Genomic DNA, 20,253 nt, shown 5'->3' with positions numbered 1-20,253 from the left:
CCCGGTTCAAGCCCCCGGCTCTCCCACCTGCAGGGGAGTCGCTTCACAGGTAGGTGGTGAAGCAGGTCTGCAGGTGTCTGTCTTTCTCTCCTCCCCTCTGTATTCCCCTCCTCTCTCCATTTCTCTCTGTCCTATCCAACAACAATGACATCAATAATAACTACAACAATAAAACAACAAGGGCAACAAAAGGAATAAATAAATAAATAAATAAATAAAATAAAAAATAATTAACTTTTTTCCACAAACTTTTTTTTTTAATTTTTTCTGCCAGAACACTGCTTAGCTCTGGCTTCTGATATTGTTGGGGATTCAAACATAACTGTTTTAATTTGGAGGGGGGTTGCCACCAGGGCTGTCCCGGAGCTTGTTATGCCTGCATGATTCCACCATTCCCAGCAGCCATTTTTGTCTATCTTTTATTTTATTTTATTTTATTTTTGTTTTATAGAGGGTGAGAGACAGAAAAGGAGGGAGAAAGATAAGGAGAGATGGGTGGGGGTATAGCATAATGGTTATGCAAAGAGACTTTCATGCCTGAGACTCTCAAGTCCCAGGTTCAATCTTCCACACCACCATAAGCCAGAGCTGAGCAGTGCTCTGGTAATAATAATAATAATAATAATAAATACCTGCAGCATTGCTCCATTGCAGTTGTGCAAACTCATTCCTGCAGGTGGAGACCAGGGGCTTGAACCTGGGTCTTCAAGCATAATAACTTGTACACTCTACTGGATGAGTCCCGAACCAGACCCTGTTTAAAGATTCTTGCTATCACCTATCTACCCCCAAGTTGCCTACTTTCATCCCAACTTAAGTTAAACTCCTGATATTTATTTTCAGAACTCCTTTACACCATGGTTGTAGACATTAGTTCAGTGTTAGTTTTCCTCACCAGGTCCTTAAACTTGATGAAGGCTAAACCTGTGAATTTGTTTTTCTTTCTATTTTTTTAACCTATAAGTTTCTTGCTTAAATAACAAATATGAAGTATTTAGTGAATGAATTCTTTGTTCACTGTATTTGTTTTCTCAAACTCTAGTTGGTATAATTTAATAGTGAGGTCTTTTCCCTAGTGTACTTGAATATCATTAGCAGGCAAATAAACTGAGTGAAGCAACTGTGAGTTCACACTATTCAGATTATACTATTCATAGTTTTTTAATATTTGGAATAAATGTCATTTCAATATTTCAGATTCTTGCTAGGGTATATGGTCACAGTTTGTATCTTAAAAGATAAATACTAGTGGTCTGGGAGGTGATGTGGTGGATAAGGCATTGGACTCTCAAGTTGGAGGTCCTAAATTCAATCTCCAGCAGCACATGTACTAGAGTGATGTTGGTTCACTCTCTCTCCTCCTATCTTCTTCATGAGTAAACAAATAAATAAAAATATTTTTTTAAAGATAAATACACTCAGTGTTGACTACATTAACCTCAGTAGATCCAGTGCTAGCAAAATAGCACATCAGAAGTATCATAAGACTATAGCCAGAATGGCTTCCTACTTTTTCTTTCAAAACATTGACTTCTATAGCCTGGAGTTTCTGGTATTCTTTTTTTTTTTTTTTTTTTTTTTTACCAGAGCACTGTTAAGCTCTGGCTTATGGTGGTGCAGGGGATTGAACCTGGGACTTTGGAGCCTCAGGCATGAGAGTCTGTTTGCATAACCATAATGCTATCTACCCATTCTGGTATTCTAATCTTTACTTTAAAACTCAGAATAAGTAGCTTTTCTCTTTCTTTCTTTTTCTCTTTTTTTTTTTTTTTTTCTGCATCCAGGGTTATTGCTGGGGCTCAGTGCCTGCACTACGAATCTGCTGCTCCTGAAGGCCATTTTTCCCATTTGTTTGCCCTTGTTACCTTGTTATTGTCATCATTATTATTGTTGTTGTCATTGCTGCTGCTGTTGTAGGATAGGAAAGAGAAAAATCGAGAGAGGGGGAGAGAAAGACAGACACCTGCAGATCTGCTTCACCACCCATGAAGCGACCCCCCTGCAGGTGGGGAACCAGGAGCTCTAACCGAGATTCTTATGCCAGTCCTTGTGCTTTGCACCAGGACTTAACCCGCTGCACTACCGCCTGACTCCCATAAGTAGCTTTTACATAAAGATTTACAAGGCTAAAAATAAAATAAAACCATGAAATATTTTAATTGAGCAGTTTGTCTTTTCAATTTTTTTTAATGTTATTAAAGTATATATTGTGATATGTGTTATACAGCAGAAAATAATTTTTAATGCATTGATATTATCTGGGGTATTTGATAACTATTTTCTACTTTGTGTTGTTCCATTACAGTTCAAACGGTTTGTCAATAAACTTCGAGGCAAGAGTACAGTTTTCAAAAAGAATCATCAACTAATAGCTGGACTTAAAGCTGAATTTGGTGTCTTGCAGAGGACGGAGGAACTTCTTAAGCAACGTCACGAACATATTCAGCATCAACTGGTAATACAGTTTTACCCTGGGGTGATAAAAATACAAATGCAAAAAAAATACACATGCTAGGAGGTATATATGTTAGGGGTTTTTTTTAAGGTTTAATTTTTTATCTTTATTTATTTAGTTGATAGAGACAGCCAGAAATTGAGAGGGAAGGGGGTGATAGGAAGAGAGACAGAGAGAGACACCTGCAGCCCTGCTTCACCACTTGCAAAGCTTTCCCCTTACAGGTGGGAACTGGGGGTTCAAACTGGGGTCCTTGATCACTGTAACATGGTACATCACCACCCAGCTTCAGGGCTTTTTTTAAAAAATTTATTTATTTATGAGAAAGATAGGAGGAGAGAGAGAAAGAACCAGATATCAGTCTGGTACATGTGCTACTGGGGATTGAACTTGGGACCTCATTCTTGAGAGTTCAATGCTTTATCCATTGTACCACCTCCCAGACCACTGCTATGGCTTTACGTTGAGGCCATTGTTTTAACTGGAAAAATCATGAAATCATTGGACTGTCAAGATGGTTCCTGTGAGGATCTGCCTACTCTACCATGCATAAGACTGAGGTCCAAGCCTGGCCCCCACAGTACATTTGGTGCTGTGTTCTCTCCTTGTCTCTCTCTGCTTCTCATTCTCTGCCTGAAAAAGTTGGCCCAGAGCCCTGGCAGTGACAAAAACCAAAATTATACAATTATCATTTTCTTTGATTATGAAGATTCTTCTTCTTCTAGGGTTTGCCCTTCTTCTGTAGCCAGTCAACAGCGTCAGGTTGAGCCTGATGTAAAGTTTCGAGACCTACTTTGAATCTGGAGAGGTGGCAGTCGTTGACTATGTGGGTCATAGTCTGTCTGGAGCCGCAGGGGCAGTTGAGGGTCGTCTCTGGCTCCCCAGCGATGGAACATAGCGGCTCACCAGCCATGGCCTGTTCCATAGCGATTGAGGAGGGCCCAATCATAACGTGCTAGGTCAAAGCCGGGTTGACACTTGCAGGGGTCTGTGATGAGGTTTGTTCTTTACCTCAGCTGACTGCCAACTCTGTTTCCAAGAGTCTGGAACAGAGAAGTTCAATGTAGGCGTAGGAGACCAGATTGGATGACGAGACGTCAAGCGTTGGACAGGGTGGGCGAAGATAGCCGCGTATATTGGCAGGTCCAGTCGAGCGTAGACGTGGGAAATGAACTTAGATGTTGCCGCATCCCGACGAATATCTGGCGGGGCGATGTTGCTAAGAACTGGCAGCCATGGAACCGGGGTGGAACGGATGGTTCCAGAAATTATCCTCATGGAGGAATATAATTTGGAATCGACCAAGTGGACATGGGGGCTACGGAACCATACTGGGGCACAGTATTCTGCAGTGGAATAGCATAATGCCAGAGATGATGATCATAGTGTGGAAGCGCTCGCACCCCATGAGGAGCTGGCCAGTCTTGCAATGATGTGATTCCTCGCGCCCACCTTTGCTGCAGTTTTTATGAGATGTTCGTGAAATGACAGAGTGCGATCGAGAGTAATGCCAAGATAGACTGGCTGGGCTTCATGCCGGATTCTCGTATCGCCAAGCTGCACATTAAGCTCACTCGAGGCCGAGGCATGGTGTAGATGGAAAACAGATAATACCGTTTTTGCAGTGCTAGGGATTAGTCGTCATTTTTTACAGTAATCAGATATCAGAGACATGTCTTTCGTGAGTGTTTCCTCGAGGATGTCAAACTTGGATGCCTGAGTTGCACAGCAGATGTCATCGGCGTAGATGAACTTCCTTGAAGAAGTTTCTGGGTGGTCATTGATGTAAATATTAAATAGCATAGGAGCCAGAACAGAGCCCTGGGGGAGGCCACTTGAGACTAGTCTCCATCTGCTAGACTTGTCACCCAGATGCACCCGGAATCTTCTGTTTTGGAGAAGAAACGATATAGTGTTGGCCACCCATGGAGGCAGGCATCTTATGAAGATAAACTGATTCATTTATTTTCAGTAGTAAGCACTGCTTTTTGAATTTGTTGATTTTAGAGTTTTGTTTTTTGGTTTTTATTGTCACCAGGATTATTGCATTATCCCTGGGGCTCAGTGGCTGCACAAAAAATCTACTGTTCCTGGTGACCTTTTTTTTTTTCTTTTTTCTCCTTTTCCTTTTCTTTTTCTCTTTGCTTTACTTTTCTTGATAGGAAAGAGAGAAATTGAGAGGGGACAGGATCATAAAGCAAGAAAAAGAAAGCAAAATGCCTGGGGGACAAGTCGTGGCACACACATTACCATTCTCAAGGACCCAAGTTCAGACCCGTGCTCACCACCTGAGGTGGTGGGCACTTCATGAAGTAGATATGCCGGTGTCTCTTTCTCCCTCTCTCCTCTCAATTTCTCTCTTGTCCTGCTAGGTAAAAAGTAATCGCTGTCCCAAACTCTGAGATTTTTGTCTTGTCAACATTAATTACTCACCCAGAAGCCTCTAATTATATGACCTGCTAAGTAAAAAATCTCAAGGCAGCTATTTTTATTCAGCTTCAGAAAAAAAAAATATCCAGGGAAGGTGCTATGTGGAAGTTTGTCTGAAGACTTAATCCTTATGTACTTAAGCCTTGGTTGTCAGAAAGGAGTTGAACCCAGAGTAATATCTCTAATAGCAAAGCTTTTGTCATTTTGCCGGTTTCATTTGAGTTTTCTTGGTTTGACTTTGTTTTAATTTTTTAAATATTTACTTATTTATTTATTCCCTTTTGTTGCCTTTTTTTTTTTTCATTGTTGTCGCTGTTGTTGGATAGGACAGAGAGAAATGGAGAGAGGAGGGGAAGACAGGGGGAGAGAAAGATAGACACCTTCAGACCTGCTTCACCGCCTGTGAAGCTACCCCCTTGCAGGTGGGGAGCCGGGTACTTAAACCAGGATCCTTAACTGGTCCTTGAGCTTTGTGCCATGTGCACTTAACCATGTGCGCTTAACTCGGTGTGCTACTGCCTGACTCCTGGTTTGATTTTTTTTTTTCCCCTCTGGCCCATGGGGAAATTATTTCATAGGGATGCTGATTTATTATCTCGTAATAATAAAGTTTTCAACCAGTTGCTGTTAGGAGACAGTATGAACTTTTCCATAACTTTATTATTGAATGCATTTTGCTTTTAGGGAACTCTGGATTGAAGGTTTACCACAAATCAAACTTAGTATCTAATGGCACTCGCTTTTTATTTTATTTTATTTTATTTTTTCGTTATTGGGGGAATTAATGGTTTATAGTCAACAGTAAAATACAGTAGTTTGTACATGTGTAACATTTCTCAGTTTTCCACATAACAGGTCAGTCCCCACTAGGTCCTGTTCTGCCATCATGTCCCAGGACCTAAACCCTCCCCTTCCCCCTCCCCACTTTTACTTTGGTGCAATACACTTAAATTGTTACTTAGTAACTGCATTGTAGTTAAAAATATTTCCTTTTTTTTTTTTTTTTTTTCGATTTTTTGGCTAGGAACAGAGATGTTGAGAGGAGAGGGGAAGATGAAAGAGAGAGAGACCTGCAGACCTGCTTCACCGCTTGTAAATCAACACCCCTGCAGATGGGGGGGGGGAGGGCTCGAACCGGTATACTTGTGTGTGATTAACCCGGTGTGCTACTTCCTGGCCTGCACTTCAAAATATTTCCTAACTTCCATTATGATTTCTTTGACCTATCAGTTATTGATTAAAATCAAACATTTGGGGGATTTTCTAGCAATCTTTCTGTTAATTATTCCTAGCTTATTTCTACTGTGAACATATTCTAATTCAGTTCCTTGAAATTTGTTGAATATGGTGTACTTTGGTAACAATAGATGAATGCCTAAATGAAAAGAATTTCTACTATTATGATAGCGTTCTGCATTCTTTTTTAGTTCAATGAGGTATGCAAGCAGTAATTTCCAAATATTCTGTACGACTGTATTTTTGTCTGCTTAGTCCTTTAGCTATGAGAGAAATGTGTTAAAAATCTATTCTCGGAGGTCGGGTGGTAGCTCAGCGGGTTAAGCACATGTGGTGCAAAGCACAAGGACCAGTGTAAAGATCTGGTTCGAGCCGAGCCCCTGGCTCCCCACCTGCCAGGGGGTCGCTTCACAAGCAATGAAGCCGGTCTGCAGGTGTCTCTTCTGTACCCCTCTCTGTCTTCCCCTTCTCTCTCCATTTCTCTCTGTCCTATCTAACAACATCAACAACAACAATAACTACAACAATAGTAAAAAACAACAAGAGCAACAAGAGGGAAGATAAATAAATATAAAAAAATAAAAACTATGAAAAGAAAAATTAGTTTAAATTAATAATATATAAAGGTCTTTATTTAAGTTAATAAAGATTTTACTTGGGGGGCCAGGTGGTATCACACCTGGTTGAGCACACATGTGACAATACGCAAGGACCCAGGTTTGAGCCCCAGTCCCCACTTGCAGAGGGAAAGCTTCACAAGTGGTGAAGCAGTGCTGCAGGTGTCTCTCTGTCTCTCACCCTATCACTTCTTTCCCTCTCAATTTCTGACTGTTTATCCAATAAATAAAGATAATAAAAAAATTTTTTTAATTTTACTTTAGAGTTCTAAACTAATTTACTTAAAACTTTATTATTAATATATATTAATATATATTAAATGTATTAAATCTTTATGGTTTCTAGGGAATCACTAAGGTTTTGAAACCCATTTTGTGGCTTCCATTTTTAACCCTCTTTTTTCTTTCTTTCTTTCTTTCTTTCTTTTTTTTTTTTTTTTTTTTAGCAAACTGCTGAAGAGAAAAAGGGTGTATCTGGATATAGTTACACTCAAGAAGAACTAGAAAGAGTATCCACTCTGAAGAGTGAAGTTGATGAAATGAAAGGACGAACACTGGATGACATGTCTGAAATGGTAATCAAACATTTATCTTAATTCTTTAGACATATTTGTATTTATCCCAATAAAACATTCACTTTTTCATTTCTACACATTATTTATTTTAAATTCTTTCATCTGTTAATTCCTTTTACTTTTTTCCATTTTGGTAAAGTTGTTCAACCTGAAGTGGTATATGCATTTTGTGTTTTTTTCCATATTCAGGGCTGTTATTTAACTAGAATATATTGATTCAATTTCCTGAGATATTAAAAAAATAAAATTTATCCTTAAATATTAGTAAATAATTGCTGCCCCAAACTCTGAGATTTTGTCTTGTCAACATTAGTCACTTACCCAGAATCCTCTAGTTTGTACTACTATTTAATTCCTAAAAAAAAAGATTGGCATTTAGCATAGCAGAAACTGCAAAGACCCTGTTCACCTCTGTGGCTGATGCCCATTCTGAATGGTCAATACTTATTTATGTCATGTCACATTTATGTATGTGTTATATACTCTACATAATTATATAGGTTCTCTTATTACAATGACTATAGTTGTGATTTGTTTTAGTCACTCAATGTTAGATTGTATTTTCCTGTAATGGTATACAGGCTTAACAACTGCCATTTCTTAAACTTTTTTTTTATCTTTATTTATTTATTGAGTAGAGACAGCCAGAAATTGAGAGGAAGAGGAGGAGAGAGAGAGAGAGAGAGAGAGAGAGAGAGAGACCTGCAGCATTGCTTCACCACTCATGAGCTTTCTTCCTGCAGGGGGACTGGGGGCTTAAACCAGCATCCTTGTGCATTATAACATATGTGCTCAACCAGGTGTATCACTATCTGGCCCCAGAATTGACATTTTAAATGGTATTTCATTTTACTGATGAGTCAAGATTTACTAAATAATTTTCCTGTTATTTGGCATTGAAGTTATAGTTTTTTTTACTCTTTATGAAATCAGATAAATATCTTTTAAGTGTGTAACATGTTTATTATTTTAATTTTATGTCATTTTTTAATGACAGGTAAAAAAACTAAATTCTCTGGTATCTGAGAAGAAGTCAGCTTTAGCTCCAATTCTAAAAGAACTAAGAGAATTGCGTCAGAAATGCCAAGTAAGTATACTTTTAGTATTTTTCTTGTTTAGACATTAGAATCTGAAATATTTTACTTTTTCTTTTTGCTTCCAGGGTTATTGCTGGGGCTCAGTGCCTGTAGCACAAATCTACTACTCCTGGAGGCTTTTTTTTTTCTTCCCTCTTTGTTTTATCATTGTTGTGGTTATTATTATTGTTGCTATTAATATCATTGTTGGATAAGACCAAGAGAAATGGAGAGAGGAGGGGAAGACACAGAGGGGGAGAAAAAGATAGACACACCTGCAGACCTGCTTCACCGCTTGTGAAGCGACACCCCTGCAGGTGGGGAGCCAGGGCTCAAGGTCCTTGCACTTTGTGCCATGTGCGCTTAACCCGCTGTGTTACAGCCTGACCCCCCTGAGTAATTTGTAGAAAACAAGTTATTATTATATAAGTACAAGTCTTCAAAGGAAAGTAATTATGTGACTTACAATTGTTTTTCAATTGTTTTTCAATATGTTATTAATTTTAACATAAATTATTGGGAGCTTTAGAGAAGAAGAAAGAGGTGAAGCTCAAATCACAGGTATAGCAGGGACTAGTTTTGCTTTAAATCAAATGCATGCCAAAACTGTAAATATGAAGTTGCATTCTTCTGTGATCAGATGAAACCTCAGAGTCTACCAATGAGCAGTGACAAGTTAACTTTAGAGCAATGAGCTGGCTTTGCTGAGGAGTGGGGTAGAAATAGACTATAATAACTTATAAGTAATGAAATACCATCTATTGGTATTTCTTTAAAAAAAATTTAAAACTTTTTATTTATTTTCCCTTGTTTTTTTATTGTTGTAGTATCATTGTTGTTGTTATTGATGTTGTTGTTGGATAGGACAGAGAGAAATGGAGAGAGGGGAAGACGGAGTGGGGGAGAGAAAGACACCTACAGACCTGCTTCACCTCCTATGAAGAGACTCCCCTGCAGGTGGGGGCCGGGGATCCAACCAGGGTCCTTACTCCAGTCCTTGCGCTTGGCGCCACGTGTGCTTAACCCGCTGCACTACTGCCCGACTCCCATTTTAAAAAAATTTTTATGATCTTTATTTATTGGATAGAGACAGCCAGAAATCGAGAGAGAAGGGGGAGATAGGCAGAGGAAGAGACAGAGACACCTGCAGCATTGCTTCACCACTTGCAAAGCTTTTCCCCCTGCAGGTGGGGACTGGGGGCTTGAACCAAGGTTCTTGCGCGTTGTAACATGTGCGTCCAACCAGGTGTGCCACCATCCAGCTTCTCTATTGGTATTTCTAATTGCTGCTTTAAAGATGAACTTTAGAGGGGAAATATCCTCCACAAATCTTGATCTTTGGCCTCTTCCATTACATTAACAGTGTTTTTTTTTTTAATTTTATTATTTATTTTTTTTTTATTTTTGAGAGAGATGCAGAGAAAGACACAGAGAGAAACACCAGAGTACTGCTCAGCTCTGGCTTATGGTGGTGCAGGGGATTGAACCTGGGACTTAGGAGCCTCAGGCATGAGTCTCTTTGCATAACCATTATGCAAACCCCCCCACATTAACAGTTTCTGTGTGTCACTTTTCAAGTAGTAATTTTAGGTTTCATTGTGAACTCTCCATAGAGTTCCATTGGTATGCTGTCCATAGTAGTCTTACATGGTGATAGGGATAGAACTCAGGACCTCACATATAGTAAGACTGATGCTTTAACTACTGAGTTACCTCCCAAACCCCAAGAAGTGAGTCTCATTCCCCACTCCTCCTTCCCCCCCATATAAATATATATATCATCTGTCTTCCTGACTTATATCCCAAACAATACAGAGACCTTAGAACAATTTAACACCCTCAACTGCCTTACATGTGTGTTGTTACCCTCTAGGATCTTATTTCCATTCTTATTTCTTCATCTCTAACAGTGGTTGTTATGGTGGTCATTACTATTATAATTACTAATTTTTACATTCTCTTTTTTTTTTTTTTAAATCTTTTTTTTTTTAAATTTAAGAAAGGATTAATTAACAAAACCATAGGGTAGGAGGGGTACGACTCCACACAATTCCCACCGCCCAATCTCCATATCCCACCCCCTCCCTCGATAGCTTTCCCATTCTCTATCCCTCTGGGAGCATGGACCCAGGGTCATTGTGGGTTGCAGAAGGTAGAAGGTCTGGCTTCTGTAATTGCTTCCCCGCTGAACATGGGCGTTGACTGGTCGGTTCATACTCCCAGTCTGCCTCTCTCTTTCCCTAGTAGGGTGGGTCTCTGGGGAAGCTGAGCTCCAGGACATATTGGTGGGGTCTTCAATCCAGGGAAGTCTGGCCGGCATCCTGATGACACCTGGAACCTGGTGACTGAAAAGACAGTTAACATACAAAGCCAAACAAATTGTTGAGCAATCATGGACCCAAAGCTTGGAAAAGTGGAGAGGAAGTATTAGGGAGGTATTCACTGCAAACTCTAGTGTACTTCTGCTTTCTTACTTTGGAGCCATACTCCAAACTCAGTCAATTTCTGCTTTGCGTTTCTACTTCTTTTTTTTTTTTTACATGCATAACATTCCCCAGATTCCCATTTAACAATACAACCCCCACTATTTCATTCATCATTTTTCATGGACCTGTATTCTCCCCACCCACCCACCCACCCACCCCATAGTCTTTTACTTTGGTGTAATACTCCAATTCCATTTCAGGTTCGACTTGTGTTTTCTTTTCTAATCTTGTTTTTCAACTTCGGCCTGAGAGTGAGATCATCCCGTATTCATCCTTCTGTTTCTGACTTATTTCACTCAACATGATTTTTTCAAGGTCCATCCAAGATCGGCGGAAAACGGTGAAGTCACCATTTTTTATAGCTGAGTAGTATTCCATTGTGCATATATACCACAACTTGCTCAGCCACTCATCTGTTGTTGGACACCTGGGTTGCTTCCAGGTTTTGGCTATTACAAATTGTGCTGCCAAGAACATATGTGTACAGAGATCTTTTTTTTTTTTTTTTTTTTTAATTAACAAAACCATAGGGTAGGAGGGGTACAACTCCACACAATTCCCACCGCCCAATCTCCATATCCCACCCCCTCCCCCGATAGCTTTCCCATTCTCTATCCCTCTGGGAGCATGGACCCAGGGTCATTGAGGGTTGCAGAAGGTAGAAGGTCTGGCTTCTGTAATTGCTTCCTCGCTGAACATGGGCGTTGACTGGTCGGTCCACACTCCCAGTCTGCCTCTCTCTTTCCCTAGTAGGATGGGTCTCTGGGGAAGCTGAGCTCCAGGACACATTGGTGGTGTCTTCAATCCAGGGAAGTCTGGCTGGCATCCTGATGACACCTGGAACCTGGTGACTGAAAAGAGAGTTAACATACAAAGCCAAACAAATTGTTGAGCAATCATGGACCCAAAGCTTGGAAAAGTGGAGAGGAAGTATTAGGGAGGTACTCACTGCAAACTCTAGTATACTTCTGCTTTCTTACTTTGGTGCCATACTCCAAACTCAGTCAATTTCTGCTTTGCGTTTCTACTTCTTCTTCCTTTTTTTGTTTTTTTTACATGCATAACATTCCCCAGATTCCCATTTAGCAATACAACCCCCACTATTTCATTCGTCATTTTTCATGGACCTGTATTCTCCCCACCCACCCACCCACCCACCCCATAGTCTTTTACTTTGGTGTAATACTCCAATTCCATTTCAGGTTCGACTTGTGTTTTCTTTTCTAATCTTGTTTTTCAACTTCGGCCTGAGAGTGAGATCATCCCGTATTCATCCTTCTGTTTCTGACTTATTTCACTCAACATGATTTTTTCAAGGTCCATCCAAGATCAGCTGAAAACGGTGAAGTCACCATTTTTTACAGCTGAGTAGTATTCCATTGGGTATCTATACCACAACTTGCTCAGCTACTCATCTGTTGTTGGACACCTGGGTTGCTTCCAGGTTTTGGCTATTACAAATTGTGCTGCCAAGAACATATGTATACACAGATCTTTTTTGATGGGTGTGTTGGGTTCCTTAGCATATATCCCCAGGAGGGGAATTGCAGGGTCATAGGGTAGGTCCATTTCTAGCCTTCTGAGAGTTCTCCAGACTGTTCTCCACAGAGGTTGGACCAATTGACATTCCCACCAGCAGTGCAGGAGGGTTCCTTTGACCCCACACCCTCTCCAGCATTTGCTGCTGTTACCTTTTCTGATGTGTGACATTCTCACAGGAGTGAAGTGATATCTCATTGTTGTCTTGATTTGCATTTCTCTGACAATCAGAGACTTGGAGCATTTTTTCATGTGTTTCTCAGCCTTTTGGATCTCTTCTGTGGTGAATATTCTGTCCAAGTCCTCCCCCCATTTTTGGATGGGGTTATTTGTTGTCTTATTGTTGAGTCTGGCAAGCTCTTTATATATGTTGGTTATTAAACTCTTATCTGATGTATGGCATGTAAAGATTTTCTCCCATTCTGTGAGGAGTCTCTTGATTTGGGTAGTGGTTTCTTTTGCTGTGAAGAAGCTTTTTAATTTGATGTAGTCCCATAGGTTTATACTTGCCTTAGTCTTCCTTGTAATTGGATTCGTTTCATTGAAGATGTCTTTAAAATTTATGCGGAAAAAAGTTCTGCCAATATTTTCCTCTAAGTATCTGATAGTTTCTGGTCTAACATCCAAGTCCTTGATCCACTTGGAATTTACTTTTGTATTTGGTGAAATACAGTGATTCAGTTTCATTCTTCTGCATGTTTCAACCCATTGTTTCCAACACCATTTGTTGAAGAGACTCTGCTTCCCCCATATAATAGTCTGGGCCCCTTTGTCAAAGATTAGATGTCCATACGTGTGGGGCCTCATTTCTGGGCTCTCAATTCTATTCCACTGATCAGTGTGTCTGTTCATGTTCCAGTACCAAGCAGTTTTGATGACAATGGCCCTATAATACAGTTTGAGATCTGGCAGTGTGATGCCTCCGGTTCTGTTCTTTTTTCTCAAGATTGTTTTGGCAATTCTAGGTCTTTTCTGGTTCCAGATAAACATTTGTAGCATTTTTTCTATTCTCCTAAAAAATGTGCTTGGGATCTTGATGGGGATAGCATTAAATTTGTATATGGCTCTGGGTAATATATTCATTTTGATGATGTTAATTCTTCCAACCCATGAACATGGAATATCTTTCCACTTCTTTGTGTCTTTTTCAATTTCTTTGAGTAGTGACTCATAATTTTCAGTATACAAGTCTTTCACTTCTTTGGTTAGGTTTATTCCTAGATATTTTATTGATTTTGTTGCTATAGAAAAAGGAACTGATTTCTGGATTTCAATTTCTTCTAACTTAGTGTTTGCATAGAGGAATGCCACTGACTTTTGAATGTTAATTTTATAGCCTGACACATTACTGTATTGCCTGATGATTTCCAAAAGCTTTTTGCTGGATTCCTTAGGTTTTTCCATCTATACTATCACGTCATCTGCAAATAAGGAGAGTTTGACTTCTTCTCTTCCAATCTGTATTCCTTTAATTCCTTGCTCCTGCCTGATTGCTATGGCAAGAACTTCCAACACTATGTTGAATAGTAATGGTGATAGTGGGCAGCCCTGTCTAGTACCTGATCTGAGGGGAAATGCTTCCAGTTTTTCACCATTGAGTATGATGTTGGCTGTAGGTTTGCTATATATAGACTCCACTATCTTCAGGAATTTTCCATCTATTCCTATTTTTTGTAGTGTTTTGATCATAAAGGGATGTTGTATTTTGTCAAAGGCTTTCTCTGCATCTATTGATATGACCATGTGGTTTTTGGTCTTGCTTTTGTTGATGTGGTGGATCACATTGATTGATTTACGTATATTAAACCAACCTTGCATGCCTGGGATAAACCCCACTTGGTCATGATGAACAATTTTTTTGATATACTGCTGTATCCGGTTGGCTAGAATTTTGTTCAATATTTTCGCATCTATGTTCATCAGAGATATTGGTCTGTAGTTTTCTTTTTTGGTTGTGTCCCTGTCTGCTTTTGGTATCAGGGTGATGTTGGCTTCATAGAAGCTGGCAGGGAGTATTCCAGTGTCTTCAATCTTCTGGAAGACTTTTAAAAGTAGAGGTATTAGTTCTTCTTTGAAAGTTTTGTAGAATTCATTTGTAAAACCATCTGGTCCAGGACTTTTATTTTTGGGAAGATTTTTGATAACTGTTTCAATTTCATTAGCTGTGATGGGCCTGTTCATGTTATCCACTTCCTCTTGACTTAGTTTTGGAAGTTGGTAGGTATCTAGGAAATCATTCATTTCTTCCAGGTTCTCTAGCTTGGTGGCATATAGTTGTTCATAGACATTCTCTTTTTTTGTTTGTTAGATTTACCCACAAACTTAGAAGCTCTCACTACTGCTTCTTGTTCTTTTGGTTGTTTGTTGCTGTTGTTTTCTTTTTTTGTTTTTGGTAGTTATTGGGGCTTCTCTTTAACTTTTTCATTTTTTATTTTATTTTATTTTATTTTATTTGCCACCAGGATTATTGCTGGGGCTTCGTGCCTGCACTACAAATCCACTGCCCCTGGAGGCTATTTTTCCCCTTTTGTTACCCTTGTTATTTTATCGTCATTGTTGTTATTGCTGTCATTGTTGATGGGTAGGACAGGGAGAAATCTAGACAAGATAGGAAAATAGAGAGGGGGAGAGAAAGAGACACCTGCAGACCTGCTTCACCGCCTGTGAAGCAAAGCCCCTGCAAGTGGGGAGCCGGGGCTCAAACTGGGATCCTTATGCCGGTCCTTGCACTTCGTGCCATGTGCTCTTAACCTGCTACTCTACTGCCCGCCCCCCACTTCAGCTTTTTCAGACAGAGACAGAGCTAAAGAGAGAGAAAGAAGACACCACAGCTCTGAAGCTTCCCTCTGTGTGGTGGGACTAAACTCGAACCTAGGTCATGCCCATGGTAATACAAGTACAATAGCCAAGTGAATTCTTTTTAAAAATATTTTAATTTGTGAGTGGGGGGTAGTGCTGCGTGTTAAGCACACATGGCGTGAAGTGCAAGGACCTGGGTAAGGATCTAGGTTCGTGCCCTTGGCTCCCCATCTGCAGGGAATTTACTTCACAGGTGGTGAAGCAGGTCTGCAGGTGTCTTTCTCTTCCCTCCTCTCTCCATTTCTTTCTGTCCTATCTAACAATGACGACATCAATAACAACAACAATGATAACTACAACAGCAATTTAAAAAATTAGGGGCAACAGAAGGGAAAATAAATAAAATATGAAAAAGAAGAAAAAAAAGTTCAAAAAATAAAAATAATTTGTTTTAACGAAAGAGAGAGAGAGAGAGCAATACCAACCACAGCACTGCTCAGCTCTGGTTTATTGTGGTGCTGGAAATGGAAATTGAGCCTAGGACCTTGGAGGCTCAGGCATGAAAGACTTTTGCATAACCAGTGTACTAATCTCCTCAGCCTCTAAGTAAATTATCCTGTCATCCTACTTTTTGTATTTTTTAAAGTTCTATTTATATTAGTAAGAGAGAGACCAGAGCACTGTTTAGCTTTAGCATATGGCAGTGCTGGGAATTGCTTCTTAAATGTTTAATCCTTCATTCTAGATTAAGTTTCTTTTTCCTGAAATTAAGTTTTCTTGTTTTGTTTTGTTTCATTTTATTAGTTCTCTCAGTAAAGAATCAGGAAGTAGGCCATTTTGCTTCATTTTCTTTTTTTTTAAATTTTTTAAAATTAATTAATTAATTAATTAATTATTCCCTTTTGTTGCCCTTGTTGTTTTATTGTTGTAGTTATTATTGTTGTTGTTGTTGGATAGAACAGAGAGAAATGGAGAGAGGAGGGGAAGACAGAGAGGGGGAGAGAAAAACAGACACCTGCAGACCTGCTTCACTGCTTGTGAAGCAACTCTCCTGCAGGTGGGGAGCCGGGGCTTGAACCTGGATCCTTACTCCGGTCCTTGTGCTTTGCGCCACCTGCACTTAACCCACTGCGCTACAGCCCGACTCCCAAAGAATCATTTTCTTTGATACTCTTATTTTCCTTGTTGCACTGAAAGGTCAACTGTTAGTTTAATTATCACTTCTTTTAATCTAATAATTATCATTTATATCATCATATTGGCTACTATCTCCCATGTTTTAATTTTTTTAAAATATTTATTTATTCCCTTTTGTTGCCCTTTTTTATTTTTTTTATTGTTGTAGTTATTTTTGTTATTGATGTCGTCATTGTTGGATAGGACAGAGAGAAATGGAGAGAGGAAGGGAAGGCAGAGGGAAGAGAAAGATAGACACCTGTAGACCTGCTTCACCGCTTGTGAAGCGACTCCCCTGCAGGCGGGGAGCCAGGGGCTCAAACCAGCATCCTTACGCCAGTCTTTGCGCTTTGCGCCACCTGTGCTTAACCCGCTGCGCTACCACCTGACTCCCTGTTTTTAATTTTTTTATCTTTGCCTTTGGTATTATTCAGTTTTACTACCATGATCTAAATATAGACTCAGTTTTATTTACTGTAGTGGAATATGTGCTTTTTTTTTTTTCCGATTGCCTTCAGGGCCTTCGTTTGGCTCAGTGCCTGCACCACAAAACCACTGCTCCTGGCGGCCATATGTTTTCCATTATTGTTGTTGTTGGACAGAACAGGACAGAGAGAAATAGAAAGAGGAGGGTAAAACAGAGAGGGGGAGAGAAAGACAGACACCTGCAGACCTGCTTCACCACTTGTGAAGCAACCGCCCCCCCCCCCCGTCCCCCCGTCCCTTCCCCCCCCCCCCCCCCCCCCCCCCCCCGCAAGTGAAGAGCCAGGGCTCTTAACAGGATTTTTGCACTTCCTACTATGTGCACTTAACCCAGTGTGCCACTGCCTGGCCCCCAGAATTTGTGCTTTTTGTCTTCCATTAATTCTAGAAAAGTTCTATACAATATCTTCAAATAGTCCCTTTCTGGTTCTTTCTAGTCCGGTCTTCAACAACTCCTTTTAGATATATGAAAGGCATCTTTTATCTGTTTACCACTTTTTAGCCTCACTCTTATTTTCATCTTTTTGTCTTTCTGTGATGAATTTCAGATAATTTCTTGAGCTTCATTAATTAGTTTAGTCTTTCATTTTTAAATTTTAAGTAATTTGTTATTAGTAGTTTGTAACAAGATTATAAGATTACAATGTGTAGTTCCACACCACTCACCAACAAAGTTCTATATCCCCACCCTCTTACCTCCCAAAGATAACCACCACGGTTTTCACAAGTCTTGGAAGCAGTTTTATTGCTTCTGTTTTGCTTGGATTTTTTTTTTGCAAGTTCATATAAATAGCATATCTAGATTCCATATATGAGTGAGACCACCTGCTAGTTGTTTGTCATCTCTTTACTTATTTCACTAAGCATAATCACCTTCAGTTCTATCCTTTTTGTTCCAAAGGATACAATGTCATATTTTTGATTGCAGAGTAGTATTCCATGGAATATTTATATCCCATAACTTGTTTAGCCAGTCATCTGTTGATGGGCATTTAGGCGGCTTCCACTCTTTGGCTACTGCAGCTATGAATATAACTATTGTTGTTGTACTCCTGGTTCTATTCTTTTTAAAAATATTTTATTTATTTATTTATTTATTCCCTTTTTGTTGCCCTTATTGCTTTATTGTTGTAGTTATTATTATTGTTACTGATGTCCTCATCGTTGGATAAGACAAAGAGAAATGGAGAGAGGAGGGGAAGACGGGGGAGAGAAAGATAGACACCTGTAGACCTGCTTCACCATTTGTGAAGCGACTCCCCTACAGGTGGGGAGCAGGGGGCTCAAACCAGGATCCTTATGCAAGTCCTTGCGCTTTGTGCCATGTGCGCTTAACCCACTGCGCTACCACCCAACTCCCTCCTGGTTCTATTCTAATTCTGATCATCTTGTAAAAGTTGAAATTCCTTTGCTTCTTGACTTTTCATGTGGGACTCCTCTTAGTAATTCTTGCAAGGCAGGTTTAGTAGTGGCAAATTCCTTGTTTATGAATGTTTGAAAATCTTTATTTCTTCCTCATATTTGAAGGATAATTTAGCAGGATCCAGAATTCATGGCTGATAATTCTTATTTTTTAATACTTTGAGTATGGCGTTATACTCTCTCCTTTCCTCTAGGGTTTGTGATGAGAAATCTGATGAAAACTTGATGGCTCTACCTTTATATGTGACTTTATTTTCTCTGAAAGCCTGCAATATTTTCCCTTGTCCCTGGTTTTGGATAGTTTTACAATGATGTGTCTTGGTGTGTCTGTCATTTTTGGATTTAAAAATTTAGGTCTGCATTCACATTCTTGGATTTCTACATTTTGAACATTGTTAATACCTGGAAATTTTTCTGCTAAAATTTCTTTGAATATGTTCTCTACTCTTCCCTGCCTTTCTTCTTCCTTGGGGATCCCAATAACTCAGATATTCATCTTTCTGATGAGTCTGCTATTTTGTAGAGAATTGCTTCATTTTTCTAAAACCTTTTCAAAAGTTTTAAATTTGAAGAATGTGGTCATTGATATTCTTTCCTCCCCCTGATTAAGTCTACTTCCATGGCCTCTTACCTCAACCTGAACTGCATTCAAAGTGTCCTTTAAGGGGCCAAGAACTGTACCTGGATAAGCACTCATAGTGTGAAGCACAAGGAACAGCTCAAAGATTCCAGTTCAAGCCCCTAGCTCCCCACCTACAGAGGGGTTGCTTCGCAAACAGTGAAACAAGTCGTCTGCATGTGTCTTTTTTCTCTCCCTCTCTATCTTCCCTTTCCCTCTCAATTTCTTTCTGTCCTATCCAACAACAATAACAGCAACAACAACAATGGAAAAAAGATAGCCTTCAGAAGCAATGGATTCATAGTGCAGGCACCAAACCCCAGCAGTAACCCTGGAGGAGAAAAAAGAAGGGGGAAAAAGTGTTCTTTAGGCCCTGGAGTTCTCTTTATTCATTTATTTATTTATTATAATTCTTTGGTAAAATGATCACTGAATCTTAACTTTAACTTTAGTTTCTTGAATTGATTTCATAATGAGCTTCTGGACTCTGTCTCTGTCATTTTTCCTAGATCTATGTCTATGCCTGTCTGGTCATTTGGGGTTTCTGTCATTGCTGTCTTTTCTCAGTTTCCATATTAAGTATTGCTTTCATTGTTGTGCGAGCAGGAGGTGCTGTGGCTAAGGTGTTCAATTTCCTTGTTTATATATCTCCGTGAGGGAGGGGACATTTTATCTTGAGTCACCAGACCAGATCAGTGTCCCTGATGTCAATATAGGGTCTTCTTGCTGCTGATCCAGCCTCTGTGTGGCAACAGCAATGGAAACTGAAGAAGTCACAGTTGTAAATTGGTGAGCTTTGAGTTGTAAACTGGTGATTTGTTGCTTAAACAAAGTGGTGTGCCTCAGCTGCCAGTCTCCCAATTTGGTGTCAGCCATCCCTGAGTATGGCCTTTTAGTCCTGGGAATCTCTCCCTTGCTCCTTTTCTGTCCATGAGCCACATGTGTCTACTCACCTGTAGCTTGCTGAGTTTCTGAAGAAATCCTAGTTGTAGTTTCTTGAGTTTTCAGGTGATTTTCATTGCTTTCCCTAGTTGACTGGGGAGAACAAGAATGAGTCTGAAGCTACTCCATAGTCACACCTCCAGAAGTCCCCCAGTTCATTCTTTTATCTCTCAAGCTGTGTTTAGTCTTATGTTTGTTTATTTATTTATTTATTTCAGTTACTTTTTTTCATTTGTCTATTTTTACTTACTTTACCTTTGAAAATTTTGTTTTCATTTTCCCCTTTATAGTTTTAATTATTTAAAGCATCCTTATTTTATGGGGTCTTTTGTAGTATCCAAAGTTCCTATGCCATCTTAATTTTTTTTAATGCCTTCAGATTCTCACTCATACAGAAT

At 39.6% G+C, this 20,253-nt stretch overlaps 1 protein-coding gene across 5 annotated transcripts in view; it reads left to right on the top strand.

Annotated features, from left to right (window-relative positions):
• Nucleotides 1-20,253, top strand: part of IFT81 (intraflagellar transport 81) — a 270,130-nt gene that overhangs the window by 221,440 nt on the left and 28,437 nt on the right. For all 5 annotated transcript variants that reach the window (XM_060193120.1, XM_060193119.1, XM_060193121.1 and 2 more), the window contains 3 exons: nucleotides 2,306-2,455; nucleotides 7,185-7,313; nucleotides 8,311-8,400. In XM_060193120.1, coding sequence (XP_060049103.1) covers nucleotides 2,306-2,455; nucleotides 7,185-7,313; nucleotides 8,311-8,400 — 369 coding nt within the window. The remainder of the gene's footprint in view (nucleotides 1-2,305; nucleotides 2,456-7,184; nucleotides 7,314-8,310; nucleotides 8,401-20,253) is intronic.

The sequence above is a fragment of the Erinaceus europaeus genome, chromosome 6 (genome assembly GCF_950295315.1).
Source record: "Erinaceus europaeus chromosome 6, mEriEur2.1, whole genome shotgun sequence".
NCBI classification, from domain to species: Eukaryota; Metazoa; Chordata; class Mammalia; order Eulipotyphla; family Erinaceidae; genus Erinaceus; species Erinaceus europaeus.
The sequence above is the reverse complement of the archived record's forward strand: the minus strand, read 5'-3'. Positions and strand labels throughout refer to the sequence as shown.